This window comes from Rhinolophus sinicus, linkage group LG04 (assembly GCF_036562045.2).
Source record: "Rhinolophus sinicus isolate RSC01 linkage group LG04, ASM3656204v1, whole genome shotgun sequence".
Classification (NCBI taxonomy): domain Eukaryota; kingdom Metazoa; phylum Chordata; class Mammalia; order Chiroptera; family Rhinolophidae; genus Rhinolophus; species Rhinolophus sinicus.
Genome location: NC_133754.1, coordinates 185,585,991 through 185,612,632, shown reverse-complemented (window position 1 = coordinate 185,612,632; position 26,642 = coordinate 185,585,991). Strand labels below are relative to the sequence as shown.

The window sequence follows — 26,642 nt, the reverse complement described above, 5'->3', positions numbered from 1 at the left end:
CAGCCTCTGACTTTATCTCCCACCACCTTCCCCTTCATTCACTGTGCTCCAGCTGCCCTGGATTTCTTCCAGTTCCTCCAGCAACCAAATGCAGGGCCTATGTATTTGCTCCCAGCCTGGAACAATCTTCCATTTGGATTTCTGCTCACCCTTTTCATTTAGAACTCAGCTCAAAAGTTACTCTCCAAAGAGACTTCCCTCCCATCTAAAGGAGCACTCACTGTCCCCAGTCACTCTCCATCACATTACCCTGTTTTATTTTCCTTATAGGATAATCTGAAATTATCTTGGTTGATTTGTTTGTTATCTGTCTTCCTCAGGTCAGGGACCTCACCAGCTTGTTCCTTCCAGGACTATAGATGGAGCGCAGCCAAAATTTGTTGGAACAAATAGAATGCACGCATGAACTAGCAAATCAGTGGAAGGAGGAATTCTGTCTCACTTCCTTAGTTTTAGGATTGCGCTCTACCCTACTCCACTCCCAACCACCCATGAACAAAATGGTCAGGCAACCACGGGTCACAATCCGAGCAGCTGGCCTGTTACTATGGCAGCGGGATGCCGAGGGGGGACCGGAAGCTACGCACGACTACTTCCGCTTCCACAACGGCGGCTCTTCCGGATTAGAAGAAAGGTAGGGACGCTTCAGGAAGGTAGGTAGAAAACGGTTTTTTGTCGTTCCGGTTTTTTTTTCCAGATGCGCATGTGTAAATACGGCGGTGGGTGGTCGTCGTCTTCCTCCTCGGGAGCCCGCCTTTGGCCTGCGGTGTCCGGGCCGGGGGTGGCGCCTGTTTGCTCCGCGGCCGCTCCAGGCCCCCCCGCGTGGGTCTTCGGGCACCAGAGGGTCGAGAGTGGGACGTGTGATTAGTTCCTCCCTTCTCAGCCCCGGACGCCCACCCCGGAGCAGAGCAGGGTCTCCGTCGCGCTCCAAAGGTGGCGAGAGAATCTGGGACGAGGCTCGGGCGCATCCGTGCGGGGCGGGAAGTGGTAGGTTCCGAATAAGTGGCGACAAATGCATAGCCATTCGTTCCGTATTCATCGAGCACTGGGAACTATTTGGGAGCCAGACGGACAGGATCCCAGCCCTTAGGAGGCCGGGCATGTCACGTCCGAGCTAAGCGCAGTAGGGAGCGGACTGTGGGGAAACACTGCGTACGGGGGAGACAGGCCCCAGTTAAGCCACTAGCGAGGCCTTGAACTGACTTTCAAACAGACCAGTTATAGCGCAGAAAGGTAACGCGTAGGAGAAGCTTTCCTGGGAGAGAATAAGCTGCTTTTGCAAAGCCCCTGAGAATGAAAGGGAACATGGTGTATTCTAGGAACTGAAAGAAGGCAGGTTGCCTGAAACCCAGAGAGAAATGAGAGCTCGAGGGGTAGGCGTGGAACACACGAGATCATGCAGGGCCTGGCAGGTCTGCAGAGTTTGAGACTTGATCTGAAGAAAAACAGGGAAACCATCCAAAGTTCATAGTGGGAAGTGACTATATTTAAAAGGCTGTGCTGAGTTCAAGAAACCAAAAGGAGAAGTTTAAGAGGTATTTACCAAAAAAGAAAGAAACTGATGTAAAGTAGAAGAGTATTTAAAGGAATCCTCTCTGCTCATTGTTATGAAGAGGTCCTGAAAGATGGGCCAGGAAAGTGTCTTTTGAGTTTAGCAGCTTGAAGGTCATCGGCACTCTCACTGGAGCAGTCTCGGGCGGGCGTAGTGGGGTGGAAGCTACAATGAAAGCTACCAAGACGTGGGTTAAGAAGTGGGTGGAAGGTGAGGGAATGGAGAGAGCAATTTCTCGCTTGAGAAATGGTGCTGTGAAGGGAAGAAAAACAAAACAGCTAGCTATGACTGCAGGGTTGGAGGAGGGTTGCATCCTTGTTTTTGTTTTTTTTTAGTTAAATGAGTGTAAAGATTGTTGGAATGGCGCTGGAAGGGAGCCAGTGCAGATGGGAGAGGCTGAAGGTACAGGAGAGCGATGGGTTCCCTGATGGATCCTGACATGTCTGAGAAGGCAGGAAGAGGTGGGGTCCAGCACACACGTGCAGTAAATGGCCTTTGACAGGAGAAGGGACACTTCCTTTGTGGCAGCAGGAGGGGAAGAGAGAAGGGGGCAGATGCAGGCAGACATGCTAGATTTGGAGAGTAACATATTTCTTGTCTAATGTGTGTGACTGTGAGGTCGTAGGCAGGTTAGTCTGCTGCACTGAGAAGGAAGAATGGAATTAGAAGTTTGTTGAGAGGTAAGGAGATTTCAAATAATTTCAAGAAGAGTGGGTGAGTGAGCTGTCTGGAGCAGTGCTGTCTGAAAAAAATAGAATGCAAGCCACGTATGTAATTTAGTATTTGCTAGGAGCCACAATTTAAAAAATAAAAATAAAAAAACATAAAAAGGAAAAGGTGGAATTAAGAACGTATTTTACTTAACACTGTTTAAACGATTATTTCAATATGAAAGCAACATACAGAAATTATGAGAGATTATTTTGCTCTTATTGTCCTAAATCTTTGAAATCTAATGTGAATTTTGCACTGAGAGCACAGGTTGGCCTCGCCACATTTCAAGTGCTCAGCTACCCTGTGTGGCCAGTGGCTTCTGTGTTGGACAGCACAGATCCAGAGGGAAATAGTCCGATTGTCTAGCCATGTTCAGATCCCAGTTATAGTTAGTTACCAGGTGTTTAGAGTCGTGCCCATCTGCCCAGTGGTGAGTGTTTTCTCCGTCCGTCCCAAGCAGTTCGAGGGCAGCCAAAGAGAAGGCATTAATTCATTCCAGAAGAATTACTTATGGGGCTCCTCCTATGAGCCAAGAACTATGCTAGACGCCGGGGCTGCAGGAGTGTGAACGACAGACAAAGTCTGCTAGACTCTCAGGACAGGGAATCAGCTTGCAGGACTCACCCACCCTTCCTGTAGCTGAGACCTCGGAGCAGTCATTGATGGGTTTCTGTGCATCTCTGGGTGACATCAGGGAAAAAGACCTCAACCAAAGCTCTAGGTGCCTCCATTGAAGGTGCGACCATGAGGCTGGGGGATTTGTCTTGTACGTATAAGTCTCAATGTTCATTCATATCCCCCTCCCTCCAGCCACACAATTCTTACAGGTTGTTTGCTATCCAGGGTGCCTTTTGTAGAAAATGTGCTTACCATTCAGACTTGAAAGACCACTGATACAGAGAGCTCTCCGGGATCCATTGTTAAAGTGAAAAATGTGGATCAGAGTATTTGGGTGCTACATTCTGTGTAAGAAAGGAGGGGAAATGGGAGCAGATTGTTTTGATGTTTGAACCATGTGAATGTATTACCTAGTCAAAGAGAAATGAAATCTTAAAAATTGAAACCCAGAAGCAATACAGAACAAGAGAGTTAGTTATTAAGACGTGTTTGTGGAATTATACTTTTCACCGTCTCTTATGTAAAGGACATTAATGTTACTGAGCTTCAGCTGCAGAGTGCATGTGCTGGATATGAGTGTTGACCTGTGAAGCTTATTTAACTTCAGACCAAGTTATTGCAGATTCTTGACTCTTTGCTGGACACTAACAGGCACATTCAGTCTCTTTCTCAAAGAGGTGAGGTCAGTGGATACTTGATGTCCACACTGTTAAAACCCTGGTGGGCCCTGTGCTGTAATGATATAATTCTTGGACATGGCTTCTACATGGTGGAAATACAGACAAACTGCCCTCCTTGAGGTTTCCTTTCTTAGCCGAGACAGACGTTAAATGACTAAGTAAATAACTTTATTTTTTAAACTGCAGTTGGGCAAAATGCTACAAAAGAGAAATACGGGTTGCTCTGACAATTAAGTTCGTGAACTCATGCTAGAAAAAGTGCAACATACCTCATTACTGAATATCTACAGTCACCTTTGAAGTATTCTCCTTGTGAAGCTATGCACCGGTGCCAGTGCCAGCACCCTTCAAAGCAATTTTGGAATTCTTTCTCTGGAATGGCCATCAGAGCTGTCGTCATGTTACCCTTGATGTCCTGAATGCCATCAAAATGTTTCCTTTCAATATTTCCTTTATCTTCGGGTAAAGAAAGAAGTCATTGAGGGCCAGATCAGGTGAGTAGGGAGGGTGTTCCAATATAGTTATTTGTTTACTGGTTAAAAACTCCCTCACAGACAGTGCCCTGTGAGCTGGTGCATTGTCGTGATGCAAGAGCCATGAATTGTTAGCAAAAAGTTTGGGTCATCTAACTTTTTCACTCAGCCTTTTCAGCATTTCCAAATAGTGAACTTGGTTAACTGTTTGTCCAGTTCGTACAAATTCATAATAATCGCTCTGATATCAAAAAGAGTTAGCAACATCGTTTTGACTCCTGATTTGGACTGACAGAACTTTTTGGCTGTGGAGAATTGGCTGACGTCCATTGTACACCTTGAGGCTTTGTTTCAGGGTCGTATTGGTACACCCATGTTTCGTCACCAGTGATGACACGGCCCAAAACATCGTCTGCCTCTCCAACACGTCTTGGCAAACTTTGACTCTCCTTTGCTTTTGTTCATCGGTGAGCTCCTTCAGGACCATTTTTGCACACACCTTTCTTATGCCAAGATTTCCAGTTAAGATTTTCCAAACTGTTTCTCTATTGATGTTTACTTGGTCTGCTGTGCTTCTCACAGTCAGCCAATGATTTTGACGCACAATTTGATGAATTTTTGCAATGGTTTAATCAATTCTGCTCGTTACTGGCCGTCCTGACCGCTCTTCGTCAGAAAAACAATTAATCCATTTGTATGCTGCCGTTTTCTTCATGACGTTATCCTCATAAACTTGGACTAACATGTCCCTGATTTTGCTTCCACTCTTGCCAAGTTTAACAAGAAATTTAATGTTTCTTCGTTGCACTAATACAAGCTCAGACATTCTCGTGATGGCACACAAAAACATGCAACAATAATAATGAACGCCACTCAGCAAGACACTGCCACACGTTGACACGAACATACCTGTGAGACACTGATCTACCAGGATTATGAAACCTTCCTGAGCTGTTTGTACAGGGCTGCCAATGTAAGCGCATGGTAGCAAGTTCGCGAACTTAATTGTCAGACCTCGTATGTATTCAGAAAAGATACATAAAATTGTTTGTGTGTTTTAAACTTAGTATACATGGTACCATAATATATACGTCCTTTAACTAGCGAAAGCCTTCTTGAAGAGGTGACATTCAAGCCAAGCTCTAAAGGAGGAAAGGAAGCAGGAGGGAAGGACGGTGGGGAGGCAGCGGGGCGTGTCCCGGAGAGAGGAAACCGTGTGCTGTGAGGCCTTGGGCCAGGGACAGCCTCGTGGCGTGTTTGGGGAACCCAGAAAGGCCTGTGTGGCTGGAGCACAGAGTTGGAAAGAAGACAAAAGATGACGCGAGGGCAGCAGGGGCCTGAGTGCTGGGCACTGTTGTCTGGTGACTTGTTTTCTGTATCATGAAGGCAGTGGGACCAGACAGTCAATTACAGCACGGCTCCCGTGCCTTTAGAACAACGTAACGTTTCTAATCATGACCTCAGGCTTGTGATGGGCCACACGCTTCATTTTTCTGTGATTTTTTTTTCCCTTCTGAGGCTAATGTTTAAAATGCTTTGCACAAATAAACCGTTCTTGTCAAGTTTCCCTGTAGGAATAACATGGAAGGAGAAGTGAGCAGACTTGAAATTCACACTCCAGTTTTTGACAAGAAGAAGAAAAAAAAGAGAAAGTATGCTGTACATGAGGAAAAACGTCGGAGGCATTCCCATGAAAGTTTCAGCGACTCCCCCTTGACAAGTGAACTGTCTGACCAAACAAAGAGTGAAAAAAAGAGAAAGGATTTCCAGCATCTCGTTTCTTCTCAGAAAAAATCAGAAATCTGTGATGAGACAGAAGAGGCCACTTCTACCACCAGAAAGAAAAAAAAGAGAAGAGACAGTGCTTTGGGGGTAGAGGACGAAACAGGTGTTGTATACGTCATGGTGGACAAAGAAAATATTGAGAACATGCCGAAGAATTTTAGAAGGGATGTCGACGTTGTTTACGTAGATATGAGCAAGGAACAAAAGTCGGCCGAAGAGCCTGAAGCAGATGCAGTGCATTCAGTTGCTAAGCGACGTAAAACTGAGTCAGAAGAACTGCACCATAAAGTTAGGGAGAAAAAGAAAAAGAAGCGTCGGCTGGAAGCAGAAGCAGAAGCGGCATCCTGGGGTCCTGGGCAGCGCGGCCCCAATGCACACGTCACCCTGCCCCAGCCGGAATCCCTGCGTCCTGGGGGCCTGGGAGGCGAAGTCACACAATTGCCAGGCTCTGCCCATAGAAAGAAGTCTAAGAAAAAAAAGAGAAAATTCTCGAGTGACCAGGAATGTGAGGTATTGGCCGTGCCCGAGAGTCTTGAGAGCGTGAACTCTGATGGATCCCACGTGGTCTGTGAGGTGGGGGCTGCAGAAGGTAGGAAGGAAGCCGGCAGAACAAAGAAAAGGGCTAAGAAAAGAAGGCACAGGTCTTCTGCTGAAAGTGCCTTAATGGCTGATGGTGACCTCTCAGTGCTCACCACGGGCTTCGGGGACCCGCCCTTGGGTTCACTGGAAGGTAGTGGTACCTCGATTGAAGCAATGGCGGAACCCAGGCCGCAAGAGGAGGAAAGCCGGGCGTGTTCGGACGAGATGCAGAGGTAACGGGGGTGGTGTGCCTTCTGTGGGTGCCCGCCGGTTGTGTGAATTCTGCCTCTATTCGCACGTCCATAGTGACTGGCAGAAATCATAAAGAGAGATCACGCAATGTACAGGATGATATGCACATTTAACCCAGTGACTTGCTCCTTTCTTCATGCGTAACACTTTAGATTTTCACTAAGAACTACTCTAGCCTTGAAAATCTACGAATAGGCTTAAAAGGCTTTTAGACCCCTAGATTACCTTTGTTTGTCTATATGCATCTAGATAGAAGGAGATAACTTAGAATGCTACAGAGCAGGAAAAAAACTTGAACTAGGGTTCTCACAAAGAAAAGAAATTTTGATATCATTATTTGCATAATTATCGTTTAAGTATACTGTCTAATGAATAAATGAAGGAATTTTTTTTAACTACTTTATTTCAGTTCTGGGACTTGGGACATATTTTTGCCCCCTTTTTCACTCAATGGCTTCCTTACATGTGTTAGGTGGTCCTGGCCTAAAATAATTTCACACAGAAGTTAAAGGAGAGAGGGCCCCACTTTGTGTGGTATTGATAATGGTTGTGGCCCCCCTCACGTCATCCACTGTGCCATCATATCTGGGACAGGTGCGGAACACTGATCATGAGGCAGGAATGTTCTAGAACATTGGTTCTTAATCTGTATTGGACTGTGGGCCTCTGAAAGCTGTTGACCCTTTGCTTAGACAAATGCACAGCTTTTGGGGTTTTTTCAGTTTCCTGTCTAAGTGTTGAGTGGTGAGCTAATACTAAGAGCAGATGTGGACATCTGGCAGAAGGTTTGGGGATGAACTGGTGATAGGTGCATAGAAAACGGCAAAGGGGAACGTGTGGCCGTTATTAACTACAGCAAAAACAGCCGTAACCATAGAAACCCTGAATATTGATTTAACTAATTAGTAACCATTATTATAAAACTTAACTCGTCAGGAGGGTGGGGGAGAGATGTCTTAGTGTCCATGGGGGTAGAAAAGTGCTCGGTTTATGAGGAAGTCAATATCTAAAACAAAAACAATTGGGAAATAGTAATATGGGATAACATCTGGTGGAAACAGGGCTTAGGGCCGGTCGTCTCCCTTCAAGGCGGCCTCTGCCGTCTGTCCACGTTGGCCAAGTTACATTAAAGTGAGCAGACGTCCCAGACCGAATCAGGTCTCATCTAAGTGATGCGTAATGGTAATCAATCCACTTTCCCCCCTTAGGTTAGAACCTGCAAATGACGAAAGCCACGTGGAATCGGCTAAAGAATCTGGGACAAAGTATTTGTCGGAAGATTCGAGAGAGTCCGATGACCCAGACGTGGATCTGGACTCCGCCGTGAGGCAGCTCCAAGAGTTCATCCCTGGCATCAAGGAAAGGGCCGCCACGACAATTAAGCGCATGTACCGAGACGACTTGGGGCGGTTTAAGGAATTTAAAGCACAGGGTGAGCTGTGGCACTCGGATGTTTGTTGAACTTTCCTGTATGTATAACTAGCCCCGACTTTCTTTTGTGAATGATTCGGATTTTTGGATTCCCCAGCAGCATCCTTTAGCTGCTTTCAGCTTTATCTCCGTCCAGAATTGTTGTCCGAGCTGTAAAATTAGCCAAATGAAGCGTGCTGCGTTTCCTTTCTTTGCCCAACTTCCGGTAGAGGAGGCAAGGAGGGTGGGGCTGCAGGAACAGATTATCCCCACACTAGAAGATCCGTCCTGGAAGCTGGGGAGAAGGAGGGGCCGATTGGCTGCAGCACTGGGAAGGGTACAGAAGTGAAAAGAAAATCGAAACACTTTCACATCATTAACTTCAATGAGGTGCATTTTCCTTCCTCGAGATACTAATCTGAGGGTGAGCTGGGTGAGTGGCGTGGTTTCACGGGAGACCCAACTTGGTCTCCTTCATGTCACTGTGTTAAAAGAACCTCCCAGAAAGCTTATCGATTTAAGAAGACACCACAAATGGCAGGCTGCATTCCACAAATGAGCGATATTTACCCAGTGCCTGCTGTGGGAGGCCCACTGGCCATTGACAAAAGTAAAAAGAGGGGTTTTAGCCTTACGGAATTCACCATGTTGAAGAGATGAGCTTTAAGAAATAGAGAAATTAAGAGAGAGAAACAATTTGTAGAGCGGTGTCTATAGAACAATCCCATTTTATTTGTATTCTGCGTTGAGATTTTTATGAGTATGTATTTTATAAGAGATATTTTAAAAATAAGTCTAAGCATAGAAAAATATACTGTATAACGCAGTAAGTACATAATGAAACTTGACGGCTTTGAGTTACTAAGAGAAATAGAATGTCAAGTGCAATGATATTGTCACCCCATCCCCAATATATATGCGCAGAGAATATATGTTAAGTATTCAGGCTCACGCCAGCCAACTCACAACACTGCTTAGGGGAGTAGCATGGCGGAGGAGGGTAAAGCGGGGCTCCTTTTAAACTTAATTTCAATCCAGTTTGAATTTTTAATGAATGTGTGTTCCTTTTTCATACAAAAATACAACTTTTAAAAAGGAGTGATGAATCAGGTCAGGTCTCTTTGGAATGGGATGACCAGGGAAAACCTTGGGAGAAGACTGTGGCTTGAGCTGAATGCTGAAGGAAAGCTAGTTCCACAGTGGGGCCTGGGCGAGCGAACGTCAAGTGCACAGGCCGGGGCTGCTCCCAGGTGGGCAGGAGCCGGCGGCCCGGCCGTGTATTGTATGGCTGAGGAGCAAGTGGCAGGTTTGCTTTTATTTATTATTGACGATACTTTTCCTCCTGCCCGGAATCCTAGGTGTCGCCATTCGATTTGGCAAGTTTTCTGCGAAGGAAAATAAGCAGTTAGAGAGAAACGTGCAAGAATTTCTGTCCCTGACTGGAATCGAGAATGCAGACAAGCTGCTGTACACAGACAGATACCCAGAGGAGAAAGCTGTGATCACCGACTTAAAAAGAAAATATGCATTTAGACTGCACATCGGTAAGTGGAGAGCTGTTCAGTCTGCCCAGCCACAGCCTTCCATCGTGAAACGGGAAACCCGTGGTAAGTCTGTGGCCCGGTGCATGCTGACTGCCGCTGTGGTTAACCGGATTCTCGCTGGCAGCCTGCATCTCCAGCAATTTGGAATGTGTTCACGTCTCCCACACGTAGTGCTTTACAGATTTTAGGCAGAATTAGATGATCAACGTCTCGCTTTCCTGTGGGTGCTCATAATGGCTTTGGTTTCTCTCCCTGTTCTTCATGCTGTAGTTTTTGCATTTATTGTACACAGCACGTCCTTATATGCACCAGGGTCTCTTCAGTGTGCTAAGTGTAGCCATGTAGGTGCTTTGGAGTGGGAAGCCTCCTGGGTGTGATGCTTGCACAGGCAGGAGGTCAGGCAGCAGTACAGGATTGGACTGGGGAAACAAAATCTCTGAATTTAAAGAGGGTGGTTGCTTAGGTGTTCTCTGGGATGCACCAAGGGAAGCAGCACAGTGAGCCCCGTGGAGGGCTGGTTCCATCTCTACGGTGGGAAGGCAAGGAACGGTGCTTTGGGAACGGTGCTTTGTTACCTTACGGAGAACGGTTGGCGTGTGTCCCCACCTCAGCCTCCCTTCCCCTTCATTCAGAGTATGTTAAAATCGCTTTGCTTAGGAAGCCATGAATTTCAGAGACCAGAAGCTGGCGCCTCTACATACTAAGCATCCAGTGTTCAGAGATCTCCAAGGAAACTGGTGATTTTGTACATCCGCTCCCCAAGACAGCTTCCTGCAGCGCACCCGTAGTCCCAGCCTTCCTGTGGGCCTAGGATAGTTAGTGTTGTCAAAAGGGGCTGTTCTGGGCTCCTTTGACGGTCAAGACTGCACTTGATGCCACGCTGTGTGCCCCTCTGACCACCTTTCTTCTCACTTTAGGTAAGGGCATTGCCCGGCCCTGGAAACTCGTGTACTATCGAGCAAAGAAGATGTTCGATATCAATAATTACAAAGGCAGGTAAGGATGGAGTCTTAGCAGCCTGACACACAACATTTTTCTAGTCTTTGCTGATGCTTTATATCAGAATAGCCACAGCCACAGATTAGAAGTAAAAAAAGGCTTAAAGATTTGTGTGTGTGAAACCAGGGCATGTATCTCTTGTCAGGTGGATGTCTTCGAGGGTCATTACAGTTTCCACCTCTTTAATCTTCTGGTATCTTCCCCTTTCCAGGTCCCTCAGCTTTTTCTTGATACTTTCATTTCAACACCCAGCATGCTCTGCTTCTCCCACCGTTCCTTGGGAAGTTTTCTATGCTCCCCTGTAAACTCCTGTGAACCCCAGCATCCCTTGTCAGTGGGGTTCCCTTCAGCACTTAGCCCAGTTCTCTGGGTGCTCAGTAGCTATCTGAAGGTGGCGATGAGCACCAGTGTGACGTCCGTGAAGCGTGATTCAGTAGCTGATTCAACGCTGAGTGATGGTCATTCTCTCTTCCCTTCTGTCCCAAATAAAATACCCAATTATAGTTTGATCCCAACATTCTAAATAAAACAAATGTAGGTGAAGTGTTGGCTGTGGGTCAGCTCTCTGCTCCAGGACAAAGGGACGAGCACGAGAGCGGCAGCCCCACCTCTGCAGGCCCCGACGGCAGCCAGTGGCTCGAGGACTCCAGCTCTGTCAGGGAGACAACTGAAGTAAATCGAGCAAGACCCGCTGCGTTCTACTTCGCTACGTGTTTTAAAACCAAGACACGTGTATTATCTGAACTTCAAACACTGACATGACCTTGGGGTCTTTTTTAAAATTGTTACCAAAAGAAACCTTAAGTAGAGGAAAGGTCCCCCACAGACTGACACCTGCCCTCTCCCCCAAGCCCCAGTGTTAGACCACTGAGGACAGAACTTGAAGGAAATTCACTGAAGATGACGTTGTAAATGGAGCCTAAAGAAAGCTTTTTGGAAAGGAATGGGGGCAGCTAAGATAACATTTTTTCCTACCTATGATGTAAATGTGGGAATGAAATTTTTAGAATAATGTTAAGTCTGTCGTTCTAGTGATAAAGTTCATTTGTTTGTACCATATTATTTGTGTTGTGGTGACCATTTACACATAGAATATTTTTCCAATGTAAGGAATTCTTAACTGAAAAAAACCGTAGAAAAATCAAAGAATTGTCAGGCTCCGAGGACCTGTGGAGGTTCTGCAGCTGTTTCCTCATTTTTGTACACTCGGGTTCTCTCGGACATGCTCTTTTCTGTGGCTTCCGGGGTCCTTTAAGTTGTTCTTCACACCTCGGAAAGATCTTGATTGCCTTGAGAAGGAAACCACTAGAAAGTACAGTTCAAAATAGTGAAGGATTATGAGTCTCTGTGGGTATAGATGAGTTTCTGAGACCACTAGGATCTTATGTCCTGAGACAGTCTGGGTCACTGTGGTCAGAAACAGTATTCCACGCGGGCTGTGTCTGTGTTGTATTAATAATACCATAAACCACCACTCCCCGCCCACAGTCAGGAATTACACAATGTCCTAAAGATTGCTTTTGCTTCACTTAAATATTTAAGGTGTGTATCTCAACATTCACTTATATTGTAGTGTTTTTCTTTTTAGTTCTTTAATATATTTGTTTTTACGTGGGATTAACGTACTTTAAATTCCTTCAATCGTTCCGTATTGTGTCAAACCATTTGTCACCTTTACTGAATGTCTGTTGTTTGTTAAGCATTGTGGGTTCCACAGTGTAGAAAGCCGACAGGGTTTTCTTGCCCTTGTAGGAAGGCCGTTCCCACCGCAGGTGCACAGGCTCTCAGGTGACCCCGGGGCTGGGCTGCAGGGAGCGCAGGGCTTTGTAGGCACAGGAAGAAGTTTGTGTCTTACGGTGTGTGAAATGCGGAGCCCGTAGGGGTTTGGATGGGGAATGACCTGATCCGATTGCTGGCTCAGCTCTGTGTCCTGAGCCAGGCCCGGGCCTATGTGAGCGATTTATTGGGTGAGCACAGTTGAGATGCTGGGACAGGAAGTGACGGGCGCTCTGGTCATGGGTCGGCCTGACGCAGAACCAGTTCCTGACAGCCTACCCCATGCAGCTTTCCCAGGACCACAGCAGACTGCGATGAGAACCGTTTTTAATCTTGGAGTTAATGCGAAATTGTAGTGTTTCCCCTTTCTCTTAGGTATAGCAAAGGAGATACCGAGAAGTTAAAGATATACCATTCCCTCCATGGGAACGATTGGAAAAAGATCGGGGAGATGGTGGCTCGAAGTAGCCTCTCTGTTGCCCTGAAGTTCTCCCAGATCAGCAGTGGTAAGTCGGGGTCTCTAGCGCCCACCTGGGTGAGCCCACCTCGGGGAGTGAATAAGCCCTGCAGGCCGTTAGCCCCCACAACCCAGTGCCCAGGAGTCATTGTGGGCCCGTCTTCTGAGAGAGCCATCATTTTCTAAGCCATTCTCTGCACTGCTTCATTTCCTCGCGTGTATTGATGAAACCGTGCAACCTTTATTCACAAGACTGCTTGCCACTATACGTCAGCTCAGTAGCTTTCAGCGTGGCTGTAGCTGCCAAGTGGACCAGTACCTAAGGAGGCCGGTGGGGGAGTCCCTTCCCCAGGATGGGAGGGTGGGGTGCAGTTCAGCGGGCCTGTTAGGCCGGGATCATCCCCCAAAACCAGTCTTGGTGAGCTCCTGTCTCTTTCTTTCATAAAAAGTTTTCTTGATTCTATTAAAAAGTCCCCAGCTGCTTTAAGAAGACAGTCTTTAGTCAGTGTTGCGGTTAGCACGTGGGCGGCTCATGTGCTCCCACCACGCGGGCAGAGCAGTGCAGCAACCGGGCGTGTGTGGCCAGCGCGGGGGAGACCCTGGGGTGAGCTGGGCACCATGCCTTTTGTGCCACCAACTCCAGCCACTGATGCCATGTGAAGACTCAGTGTTGCCAGTTCTTCCAGTTTCTAAGAAGTAAAGCAAAAATCTGGATTTTTATGTGTGTGTGAAATCTAGATTTTTTTTTCTTTTTTTCCTTTTTTTTTTTTAATTGGGGAATATTGGGGAACAGTGTGTTTTTCCAGGATGTCAAGTCGTTGTTTTTCAGTCTAGTTGTGGGGGTAGCGCAGCTCAGCTCCAAGTCAAGTCATTTTAAATCTACTGGAGGGCGCAGCTCACTGGCCCATGTGGGACTCGAACCGGCAACCTTGGTGTTATGAGCACCATACTCTAACCACTGAGCCAACCAGCTGCCCTAGATGTTTTTTTCCCTTGAAACTCTCTTGATGTACATATTTATCCAAACTGCTATTGGGGACAAGTAACAACAACACTGTGGGCCAAACCAAAGGTATTTGTAGGCTGCCGGTTTGAGGTCTGTTCCTTAACTTGTCTGAACATTGGTTCTGTGAAGAATCCGTGGCCACTTTAGTATTTCATTATAATTTGCATGTAACTGATAGTTTAGGTTTGTGTAATTGAGATGTTGCCCACTGTCTTCTGAAAAGTGTCTGATGTATCTTTTTTTTTAAGACTATTTTTTTAGAGCAGTTTTGGGTTCACAGTAAAATTGAGAGGAAGGTACAGAGATTCCCATATGCCCCCCACCCCAATGCATGCACAGCCTCCCCCACTGTCAGCAACCCCCACCAGAAGGGTACGTTTGTGACTGAACCCACACCACACGTCCTAATCCCCCAGGGCCCATAGTTGACGTCTGGCGTCATCTTGGTGGTGTGCATTCTATGGATTGGGACCATTGTGGAGTGACATATATTCATCATTATGATTTCATTTTTAGTATTGTGTTTGAAAGCAAAAGGATTAGCAACTATAAGACCATCCTTTTATGTCTCTAGAAAGAAATCATGGTGCTTGGAGTAAGACGGAAACCCAGAAACTGATCAAGGCGGTGGAAGAAGTGATTCTAAGGAAAATGTCTCCCCAGGATTTAAAAGAGGTGGATTCTGAACTCCAAGAGAATCCCGAAGGCCGCCTGTCCATCGTCCGGGAAAAACTCTACAAGGGCATATCTTGGGTAGAGGTGGAAGCTAAAGTTGAAACCAGAAATTGGATGCAGTGTAAAAGTAAGTGGTAAGTTTTAAGGCTTCTTATATAAATTTCAACAAGCTATTCCTCCCATCTCCCCTCCCCCCCACAATTTCTACAGAGTGGGTAGATTGGTGAGGTTACTAAGAATATCTGTGTGACCACCATGTGGGAAGTTTCCATGTCAAGAATGACCACTAGTTCACTGCTCCAACTAACCCAATATCAAGGTCTGATTTAAGTTAGCACTTAACTAACCCTGATTCATTGTATGGCTTCCTCATACGAACTTGAACCTTTTTAACACGGAATATTGTCTTCTGATTTCTTCACTCTGTCCGTTTGTCCGTTTCTAAGTCTTCAGTACAACAAGGTAGTTATCTGTTTGCCGCATTCAAAACAAAATCCAAAGCTAACATGCAGGAGAGAAATCACAAGTATAGAGGTCAGTCTTCTAACCTCCGCTTTCGAATTCTGCCTTTCTTCTGTCTGCATCTAAAGTGAGGCAGTCGTGCTCCTCATCTTCGACCTTCTTTAGGTACATCTGCCACATACAAGTATTTTCAGTCCTGATCTTGCTGCGTGTTCTCCGCCTGACGTAGCTTTTCCCAGCCCTGAGCTGGGCCTTGAAGCAGGGATCCTGTAGCTCCCCACCCGTCCCTCGTGCACAAAGGGAGCTCGGTCATCTTCAATAGCAAACAAGAATGAAATCCAGAGGAGGCACATTTTATGTCAAGAGCAAACTCTTAGATGGTACTGCTGATTGTTTATGTACCTTATAATCCCGTTGTAGGGTATTTGGTTATGTTGATAGAAGACCACACTCAAGGAAATCAGTTCCCAAGAACAGATCATGTTTTGGGGGGGGGGGGGTGTAAGATGGAGGAACCAGAGCCCTTTCACCCCTACATTTTAGACCAAAAGAGAAGGAGCACTTTTGTGTTTTTATATATAAAATACATAAAATGTTTTTAATTGGGTGGCTGTTCTCATCAGGAACTTCAGCCAATGTTTCCTTCATCCATTAGCTTTGTGCCTTAGAGGAATCATCAAATCGTACATCACTTTACTAAATTGGGCTTCTTTGGTGTTCCCACAGCTGGTAATGGTAGTGAGGACGATGTCTATGTGTTTTATAAACAATCAGATTGAGTTTATAGTGTCCTTTGGTACCTGCGAACAGGCTCCTTCTTTTACTGCCTTTTTAAAAACTTTTTATTATGGAAGTTTTATAACACACACAAACTTAGAACTCCTTGTATCTATCATCCAGTTTCAATAACCATCATCTTTCGCCCATTTTCTTATTCGTTCCCACTATTTAAAAAAAATAGGTGTATTATGTAAGGGAGGTGGTAAATGTTAGAACTGATGAATTGCAAAAGTTAGATAGTGCTTCTGAAGAAGAGAAAAACATAGGAAATTTTAATAGAAACGTTACTCCTGAAAGTGAACTATATTTTTCTTTCTTTTAACGTAGGACGGAAATTCTAACCAAGAGGATGACGAATGGTCGGGACATATCCCGAGGAGTGAATGGACTGCAGGCCAAAATCAACCTTATTGAAAGGTAGCGAAATATCAAGGGAGGCTGTTGGAGCTGTTTTTCTCTCCAGCCGGAGCGTAGTTGTTAAATAGCAGTCACGTCCCTCTTCCAGCACTTTGCCCATGTATGACCTTGGGCATGTTTCCTTCCTTTCTAGGTCTTTCTAGGTTGTTCACCTTAAATGAGGGTGAGCCTAACAGTATCTCCTCTTAGTGTTATTGGGAGAAGAAATGAAATAGTGTGTGTAACGTGGACTGTGCACTCCACAAATGTAGTTATTTTAGTCTTTGAAGGTTTTCGTGTGGATTTTAGTTATTTCCATCCATTGGAAAATGGAAGTAAATATTCAGGCCCAGCCCCATTGCTCTCCAGCACACATTACTTGGTGCCACTCTGTCTTTGAGTTCCTTGTCTATGCAGAGTCCTCCCTCCTGAAGGAAGGGGAGATGTGAGGCTACTTTAGGAAACCCACGAGTCTAATGCACCTGGGCGCATGTCAAACGAGGAACAGCACAGAGCACAAGAAACCTCTGGGTTCTGGCCACCGGCTCCAGCTCCATTCTCCCTGCTCCATCATGCACCTGCTCTAACTTCATTGACATGCTTCCTCTTTTTCCATACCGGTCTGGTGGGGTGTGCCTCTCCCCCTTTTTTCGCCTACCAGAGAGACAGCATAGACTAGCAGAGTTGAGGAGGGCATCTCAAGTCCGGGTCTCAGGGTTGGCACCGCATGTTCGTCACAGAACCTTGAGCCAGTGACTCGGGCTCTCAGCCCCACTTCCTGGTCTGTGGAATGGAGATGATCCCCCACCTCGTCGGGGTGTTGAGGGGAAATGGACACAGTGTCTGCCGCATAGTAAGTGCTGAGTACACGTGTAGCTATGACCATGTGTCTACCCTGAATGGCAAAGTTGTGTTTGTATTATGAGAAAGCAACATGGTTTGCTGGGAGATGCAAAGGGGTCAGGAGGAAGAGAGATGGCCTTTTGGTCTGTAGCTCATTAACTCAGTGACCTTGGGCTAACCTTGGGTGAGCAGGCTGACTTCGCAGGGCCTGTGTAACAAGGGAGCTGGCGCAGAGGTGAACGTGCTGGTGCCTTCGAGCCCTTCACCTCTGTGAGTCCGTGAAGGTGTCCATCATGCTGATCTTTGCTTGAAAACTTAATTTTTATGTTTTCTCATAGATTGTATGAAATAAATGTGGAAGATGCTAACGAAATAGACTGGGAAGATCTTGCTAGTACCATAGGGTAAGACCACGTGTTTACTATTAAGCTAATTAAAAGGTAAGAGGGGACTTCTAACCCCACCCACATACCCCTTTGCCCATAACCAACCGTTCAGCCACGTTTGTTTTATCACTCCTCCCTCGCTCTCCCGTCCCTTCTCCAAGGGAATGAAGTTTTTTCCTTTAACCATCTGAGAGCTGGTGACGGATGACAAATCCTAAACAACGACGTTATTCCACATAATCCCAGTACAATTAGCACTGAGGACATTGGACATTGCTACAATTCTATTGTATGAAACAGTCAGCATTCGAATTTCACGATTTGTCTCGATAATGCCCTTTATATAGCAGTTCCCCGATTTAAGACCCGTCTAGGATCACACACTGCTCTTAACGGTCCTGTCTCCTTACTGGCTTTCAGTCTAAAGTTCTTCTGCCTTTGTCTTTGATGACATTGAAATTGTGGGAGAGCATAGGCTGGTTGTTTTGTCGAGGCTCCCTCGGTTGGAGTTTGTCTGATGCTTCCTTCCGGTTAGATTAGGGTTTTGTGTTTCAGGCAGCCCCGTGACATAGGTGAGGCTGTATCATCATCACACATCACGTCACACTATGAGGCACGTGATTCTGATTTTGGTCCTTTGGCTCTGGTGGCGTGGGCCACGCGTCCCCACTGCATTTTATATATAGTTACTTGTGGTGATGTGTTTCTCTTGCTGGTCAGAAGGCTGTGCAGAGCTAATTTGAGATCCTGTTCCTCTTCCAGCTTCCGCCTAGTTTCGCTGTGCTGTTCATTTGCATTTCTCATCTGAGCAGTGAGTTTGAACTTTCCTGTGTGTATAATCTCTGTTTACCTTTGCATTTTGAATCAGTTCCTGCTACTGAGGAGGGAGGCCACCACTCGCAGTATTTGGAGTCTCTCCTTGGTGACCAAGGGGAAGCTAGCCTGCAGAGCACAGTCCCTCTGAGCAGAGCACATTGTTGAGTGCGGGGTACAGGGATTGGTTGCCTTTGGAAGGGGGGATTTTAGGGGGCTTGGTTGGCCTTCAGTTTTGGGAGTGTGGATGGTGGAGTGAGACTGCTGCAACCTGGCTGACTTTCAGAAGCATGGCTGCTGGTGTGAAGCCGCATTTAACCTGGTTCTGGTGCTTAGTTATGTACACCTTGGGATGTGGCCAGAGAACAATTCATTTTTTTTCTGTAACTTGGAGAACTGGAATTTTTAGTGCCAGGCCGTGCCAGGAGGCCCTGCCAGGAGTCCCAGACACAGGCCCCTTTCCTTTACTAGCTCCCCTGAGGAGTGGGGGACTCATTTACTCTTCAGTGTTCTGGGTCCCTGAGAGGTGACGCTATCAGGTGCTTTGAAGGAAGGGGACCCTGCTTTGCACGCCACCAACTCCCATCCTGAGAAGTATTTATGTCAACAAATCCCTCCCTTTATGTTATCAAACCACTTTTTAAAAATCTGACTTTTCCAATAAATTTTTGTGTATTGTGTAACATTTTTTCAGATCACATGGTTTCTTAAATTCAAATGATTTAATGATTTTCAGTAAAAATTATATGCATATTTAAAAATGGATTGTTCTAATTAAGATTTACAAACCTCAAAGCTGTAAAATAGAGATTATGGAATCTAGTCAAACGCTGTTTGAAATAATGCATTCTCAAAGTTTTAATAGTGAATTAAAACAGTGAAAAAGAGTTTAAAAAGTCCAATGTCTTCAGGTTCTTAAAGCCTCTCTTGTGGATTACTTAGGCATGATTTAAAATCAGCGTTTTCACCTAATGAGATGTAACACCTACTTAGTTTGAAAATGCCCAGATCAAATGTTGCCTCTTCTCCATGCCTGAGCTTGGGGCTGCAGAACATGACGCTGGGCACAAGGCATTGTGGGAAGGGGGTGGCACAGGCCTTAGAACCTGGGCTTGGCACACTGACCTGGCCCTGAGTCCTGGTGCTCATTATTTAGCCGTCCTTGGGCAGGTTGTTCCCTCGCTTGTCTCGGTTTGCGCATCTACACAATGGTTTGGCAGGACCATAGTGAGGACCTAAGGAGATAATGCAGGAAAGACTCTTAGCCCCGTGCCTGGCACATGGTGTGGCTGCTGTGATGAAGACGCTGAAGGAGCCCAGTCATCTTGTACCTCTACCTACTTAACAGAAAAATTACCCACTCTAATCTTTAACTGCTAGATTAGTGAGTTATTGAAACAAACAAGTCATGCTTTATTGTTTAAGAAAAAATGTGCATGACGTGAAGTTAGTGATTTTCACTTTAAAAACAATTTAAGAGTTGGTGGTATCAGTCTTGCTGTGAATCGAAAGTGTATTTGATTCACTGAAACATTATCAGCATCTGCTTTTTTTAGCTTTGTAAAATAAAACATCAGGAGACATCTGCTTTTGAATTGTAACAAATACGTGTCTATCCTGAGTGTAAGTGGCTAAGAGTGTTGGATCAGCAGTCAGACCTCCCAGTTATCCCAGCTCTACCCCTTAGCAGCTGTAAGATCCTGGACAACTGCTCTCTGCCTCAGTTTCCCCATCTCCAAAATGAAGGGTAAGAGTAGCAGCTCCCTTAGCAAGTGGTCGTGAGGACTGTTTCTTGCTACGTGGAGAGCCCTGAAGGCAGGGCCAAGTCCAAGGTCAGCATCAGCACATTAGTGGGCGTTGTGCTTTGTCTTCCCGACCAGTAATTTAGATTATTCTAATTAAGTTTTTCACCCCCAGCCCCAGGGTTTTTTGAGTTATAACTGACAAATAAAATTCTATATATATTTGAAGTCTACAACATGATTTGATAAATGTATACATTGTGAAAGACCAGTCAGGTTATAATGAACACATACAGCACCTCACATAGTAGCCCTTCTTTTTTATGGTGAGTACACATCAGATCTACTCTTTTAGCAAATTTCACATATGCAATACAGTATTGTTAACTAGTCACCATGCTGTACATTGGATCCCCAGAATTTATTTGTCTTGTAACGGAAAACTTCTGCTTTAAACAGAATCCATCATGTACTATTGACTTGCTTCTTTTTTTGCGTGTTTTTTTTAACCAAATGACAGTAGCGTTTCATATGTGTCTTATTTTTAATCACACGTATATGGACATGGTGATTTTGTGTTCAGGATTAAGAAAGTTACGTAATGTCTATGGCTCTCACCTTAATCAATGTACTTTACACAGTACTGAAATGACCAGTTTTTAAACTGACACTACCTTTTTCTTTCTCTTTCCCTTTCTAAAGTGATGTTCCTCCATCTTATGTTCAGACTAAATTTTATAAACTGAAAGCTACCTGTGTTCCCCTTTGGCAGAAGAAGACTTTTCCAGGTCAGTATTTTCAACATTTGAATAGTTAAGAACATGGTGTATGGTGCCTCCCACTGGTAGTGACTTTGGGCAAGTGACAAACTGGGAGCCTCAGTTTCTTTAGTCACAAAATGGTGAAAATTGGCAAATTATAATCCCTACCTGACAGGACTTTCAGAAGTACTAAATGAGGTAATGAACATGCAAAATACGGTCACCAGGTGCTCGGCACTTAGCAAGCATTCTATTCAATAACCCTTAATACCAGCATGCACACACATGCACGCACAACACACGCTCAGGTACACGTCACCATGTGTAATGATTGTACCTCAGCTCTTATTTTCCTGTACCTCAGTCAAGAGACAGTTTGTGCATAGGCTAGGCTAGGATAGGATACTAAGCATAGGATAGTAAGAAGTTTACTAGCAAAGCAGATACACTCCAAAGATTATGGAGCGGGCTGACCCAAGAGAGGGAGAAACCACCTCCTTCTGTTGTGTGACAGCTTTCACTTCTATGGGTGATTGTCTCCCCCGCTCCCTCTCCAGTATCTCTCCTTTTCCCAGCTGGCATGCCTCATACTCCTTTTCTGCTCCCAAGGCTGTTTCTCAGGGCGTAAGTGTGAACCCGTCAATTTCCCAAGATTTATTTGAGAAGCTCATTAAAAAGTGACAAACTAATTGTGTGGTCCTGAGAAGCAGGATATCTATTCGGATAAGTGGTATGCTTTCCCTCCCTCTCTGGCCTTTTTTTTTCTCCCTTCTTCTTACAACATACTTTCTTGGTAAGTAGGAGCAGCTACAGGGGCCTCCTAACCGGGGCTAGTTCCCTCCTTCTCCTGCTCGTGTCTACTTTCTACCTGCCCTATCACACACATTCACACATGCACGCACACACGCCGCTCCAGAAACAACATCGATGCCCAGTTCCTTCTTTGCAGCCATTTGTGGGTGGTTAGATATATAATTTCCAAACTCTGATCACCAGAGTCATGTGGGGAATTTGTTCAAAATACACATACCTGGGCCTTATCCCAGACATTCCGAATGCTAATCTCCAGGCTGGGTTGAGAGGCTAGATTTTCTCTAACAAGCTTACAGGAGGGGCTGCAGTCGCCGGCCCAGCACCAGTATTTGGGGACCATGTGCAGGTGACACTCTGCCCTGGAGTGTGTCATGAAATACCTCTTGCACGCAGCAGACATCACTTCCTGGGTTTGAATCCTGGCTCTGTGCCGACTAAGTCCATGACTTTGTGCAAGTTTCATCATGTTTCATCATGCCTTGGTTTCCTCATTTGACAACTGGGTGCTTGCTTCTAGGATTCGGGGAGGGTGGAGTGAGTGAGTATAGTAAAGCAGTAAGAACAGGGTCTTGCACGTGTGATGCTAGCACAGGGTCCGACCAACAGCAGCGCCCTCTGTCCCTTGACCTTGGGAAGAGGCTTTGTACAAATCATTCCAACATGAAATGTTTTTCTTTAGAGATAATAGACTACCTCTATGAGACGAGTCTACCTTTGCTCAAAGAAAAGCTAGAGAAGAAGATGGAGAAAACGGGCACTGAGATCCAGACTCCTGCAGCCCCCAAGCGTGTCTTCCTGTTTAGAGACATCTTTTACTCTGACAACGACAGTGAGGGAGAAGACGGAAACGAGAAAAGTTAAGCGGATGACACTCCCTGTCCGTTTTCCAGCTTTGGTCGTATTTATGCACATGTGGCGGTAGAGCGATTTCCAGTGTTTCTGTTTGTTAAGATCCAATGATCAAAGGAAAGGCATTAAAATGACAGCCTTTATTGTGGAGTATTAAAAATTGACTGACATAATCACATTCAAGTTCGTTTAAATGTGAAAAGAAAGAGGAGCATAGGAGTTGATTTAATATTTCTGTACCATTATATAGAGAAGAGTTACAACTAACGGTTTTTAGAAAACAATAGTATCCCAAGCCCCTGTAAAGCAGAAGAGGGGAGAGTCGTGTCCTGGGAACATTTCAGTACATGCTCCCAGCAAACGGAGAATGTTAACAGTTTCCCTGACACACGCTGTTTTGCTTCCTGCTTTTCAGTTGTTCATATCTATGTTCTCAGTGAATATAAGTATTAGGAAAATGTCAGAGGAAGGTTGTGCATCTTCTGTTCCCTCCACCTGGTTTCTGTTCCCATGTATGTGTCAAAGTGTGCATATCCCATCTTCCAGAGTGCAATTCGAGTGTTTAAAGATATATTTGCTTCATACAGATGCCCTCTCAAAGACAGTCACTGAATTCATCTGGTGTTCCATGGGGGTGGGGAGCAACAGCCCTCTCTTCCATTGCTTCTAGAAAAACTGGCTCTGTTAGACTTATTTAACAATGCTGTGTGGGTCTCAGGCACAACTCATGCCTAATGGAATTTCAAGGGTCATTTTTTAACATAGGGCTGTCCCATCAGTCAGAAAAGCAAAAACACTCCAGATATTTCAAACAGAAGGATCTAACATAAGGATTTAGGTTACAAAATTGCCATAAAGGATGAAGGGGCAAACAGGAAAGGCTGAATCACCCACCAGTGGGGACCTGAGGGGAAGCTGTTGTAGCCCCCTATGGCCTGCTGCGTGCCCCCCACTGTGATGTCCACTAACGTGTGTCCCCACCCCACCCGCCTGCCATGGCCTGCGCTAATGGCCACCCCACCCCCACCGTGGCCTGCACTAACGTGCCTCCCTCCTCAAACTCTGGGTTGTCTGCTGCTGCTGCCCTGGCAACAGCCTGTGCAGCTGTGTCCCTTCGCGGCCCTTCAGCCTCAGCAGGAACCTGTGACTCCTTGAAACACAGTGGCTTCTGCCTCCCGCTTGCCTTCTAATCTGTCACAAGTCCCTCCCACGGCAGCCCCTTCACAGGACCCAGCTGGCAAGGGAAATAAAGTGTCCAGGCTTCTAGGCACAGGGGAGCACATAGGAAGCAAAGTGTGGGGGAACATTATCCCATGTACAGTGATGTCACCATCTGCACCGAGGTGCAACTCCACTGTCCCCTGAGTGTCTCTCTCAGGTCATTTGTGTCACATCATGTGTCATGTTGGTTAGTTCATCTACTAAGCTAGACATTTTCCCAAACCTGCCATTATTGGAGAAGCAAGAATATGGAGAAACAAATTTAAGAGTCCTTGGTCACCAGTGTACCCCTAGTGCTCAAAACACTGTTGTGCAAATAATAGACGCTCAATAAATGTTCAGTAAACAAATGAATATTTTCTTTTCAGCAAGCATTTTGCCTTTAGTCCCCTCCTTCTCCATGCTGATGGAAATGTAAATTGTATGTTCCTTTTGGAGGACAATCTGGTAAAATACATCTAAGCCTTAAGAATGTACATATTCTGTGAGCCAGCAATTTCGCTTCTAGGACCTCAAGAAATAATAAAACTAGTGCATAAGAATGGCACATTTATAATTTGAAAAATAGAAAAAATGTAAATGTTCCTTAATAGGAAATTTGTTAAATAACAGTATATTCCTAGAATGGAATATTATGCAATAATTAAAAATGATGATAGATTTGGTACACATAAAAAGAGGTGAACGGTATTATCAACTGAAATATTTCAGAAAAGTATGTATATTTTCTCAATTTTTAAAAGTAAAAAAAATAAAGGAAATGGTGTGTATATCAATGCATTAAAATGTGTGGAAGGAATTAAACCCAAAATGTTGATGGTTTTCTCTGGGCCATGGGATTATGAGTTAATAGGTTAGAACTCTGGATTTGCAAGTGCCAAAAAATCCGACTCAGATCGGAGGAATCTGGGGACTCAAGACTGAAAGTCCAGTGGGAGAGCTCATTTTAGGGAAGGGCTAATCCCGCTACTCAGTCTCCAAGATGTGGTTCCTTGCTGATTCTGTTCCCTTCTCCAGAGTCCACTTCATCTTTAGTCCACACACAAGGGGCCCTGTTGCGACCGGCACAACACAAGCCATGGGAAGGCGAGGGAGGCGGCGGGGGTTAAACTATAATAAAGAGACAGAGACTCACATACAGTTAAATCACAGAGGACCGAGGGACTCGCAGCCTCAAGGGACTGGAGCCCCGAATCGGGTCGTCGTGGGTATTTATTGATTTCTTACAATAAGCATCACATGATTAGAGGCAGGGTCCGCGAAACTCTTACACCACACCATAATAAAAATTCTTCCAATTCCCAGATATTTGTCCCAAAGCAACCGATGCACATTGTCCCCAGGCGACTAAGGTGGGTGTGTGTACAACCCCCTGGGGGAGCAAGTCTCACAAGGTAAAACCATCCCATGAGCTAAGCAGGAAGAGCGATATCTTATCGCTCTAATAGGTCCTTTGCACAGCAGGGTGCAGGACAACAACTGGGGCTGCATCAGCAGCTTCCCATAATGGTGAGGAGGGGTATGGCTGCCTCCTGACTTTTATTGTGTTAACTCATGGGGGTCCCAATGGGGTCCCGTCTGGCTTAAGTCGTTCCTCCCATGAGGAAACTTACTCGTCTTTGACTGCAGACCCTGTTTACAAGGACCAAATATAGAGACTTAGGATAAATGAACTCAACCGCAAAGAGGGACAGTCCCGCAGTCTTCTTTCCCTAAGGAAAGATTGGAGGGGACAGGCGGCTAGGCTGCTGTGTGACCACAGGGCCCTTCATACAGCCACATGTCTCAGCAGTCCTGTTCCCCATTCAGTGGGAGAAAAGGGTCTGCCCATTCCATTGTTCTTGCTTAAGCCCTGGGTTTTGCTCCTAACGCCCAGATTAGAGCCTGTGCCTAACTCTGAACCATTGCTGTAGCCACGAAGATAGGATTGGCTTCATCCAATTTGGGCTCCTCTCAGATTTAGCTCAGCATCCCTTGAATGGCTGAGAGGATAAATACCCCAAAAGAAAATCAGGGTCCCCTTAGCAGCAGAAGAGGTGAATGGACTGAGGAATCAAACCACAAATGAAGATGACGGTGGGTGGTCACCTATACTATGAATTTTACCCCCAAAACTTGTGTATTTTGTAAAAGTTTGATTTTTATCACTTTTTCTCACTGTATCTCCCACACGCCCCCCCCCCATGGGTGAAAAAAAAAAGTATACCATACAAATCTTGACCAAACACCCTTTTTACATCTAAGAATCCAGGAGTTTGGAAGGAAAAAAAGTGCAGAGTAGATTGGTTATGTCAGACGCAGGTCCAGGAGAGGAGAAGTTGTAAGGGGAGCCTGGGTTTGGTTTGGGCTATACAGACTGCTGCACTGACGGGGCACGTGTACCCCCAGTCTGCTATGAGGAGGGTAGCCAGAAGAAACACCACGCTAAAACGTGTGGATTTGTCTGTCGGCTCCCTGCAGACGAGAGGTGAAGCCGTGAAATGGACAACCCCCGTTTAGAGCAAGAAAAAGACAGAGTAAGAACCTCAGTGTCTGTATTTGGGAGGAAGTGGAAGAGGAAGAGACACAGGAAGTGAACAAGGTAAAGAGCAAAAAAGAATACTTATCTCACAAGAAACAAAACCAAGAAACAAAATTATTTTCCAACAGGCTTGACTGCACTATTTCAGTTCACGGTCATTTTGCACTTTTCGATAAGCATGTTTCTTCACTCGTAAACTTCATTACCCAACAAAGAGGCCCAGGACTCTGCAGCAGAGAGGAGGTTAAAAAAAATGAGCCTCGTAACCACACCAAGACATGATTCTGGTCACACCCCTACTCTCAGTTCAACAAGCATCTTTGACCACACGCAGTGAGCCGGGTAGTGTTGGAGACTAAAGATGCAAGCGTGAACGGTACAGATTTGGTGCTGTTTTCTCGAAGGCTACACAATGCAACACTCTCTGAACAGCATTCCCTGAAATCCACACCATAGTCACAATTCTTCGGCCTCGTCAAACAGTCTGTCATATCAGTCCATAGCCAGCCTTAGCCTATCCAAGCTGCCACAGAGC

General features: G+C 45.5%; 1 protein-coding gene across 3 annotated transcripts; it reads left to right on the top strand.

Moving 5' to 3' along the window:
- Positions 1-524: 524 nt before the first annotated feature.
- Positions 525-23,940, top strand: TTF1 (transcription termination factor 1). 3 transcript variants are annotated; one of them, XM_019728900.2, is made up of 11 exons: positions 525-653; positions 5,601-6,634; positions 7,862-8,085; positions 9,422-9,607; positions 10,525-10,603; positions 12,758-12,888; positions 14,420-14,654; positions 16,090-16,179; positions 17,340-17,405; positions 20,645-20,730; positions 22,196-23,940. In XM_019728900.2, the coding sequence occupies exons 2-11, from the start codon at positions 5,619-5,621 to the stop codon at positions 22,375-22,377; spliced, it is 2,295 nt and encodes a 764-aa protein (XP_019584459.2). In that variant the 5' UTR covers positions 525-653; positions 5,601-5,618; the 3' UTR covers positions 22,378-23,940. The 3 variants fall into 3 exon arrangements, 2 of the variants coding, with proteins under 2 accessions (XP_019584459.2, XP_019584462.2); XM_019728903.2 differs by lacking the exon at positions 525-653 and adding an exon at positions 696-987; XR_012495989.1 differs by lacking the exon at positions 525-653 and having other exon boundaries at positions 5,487-6,634; positions 14,420-14,647.
- The last annotated feature ends 2,702 nt before the right edge of the window (positions 23,941-26,642 follow it).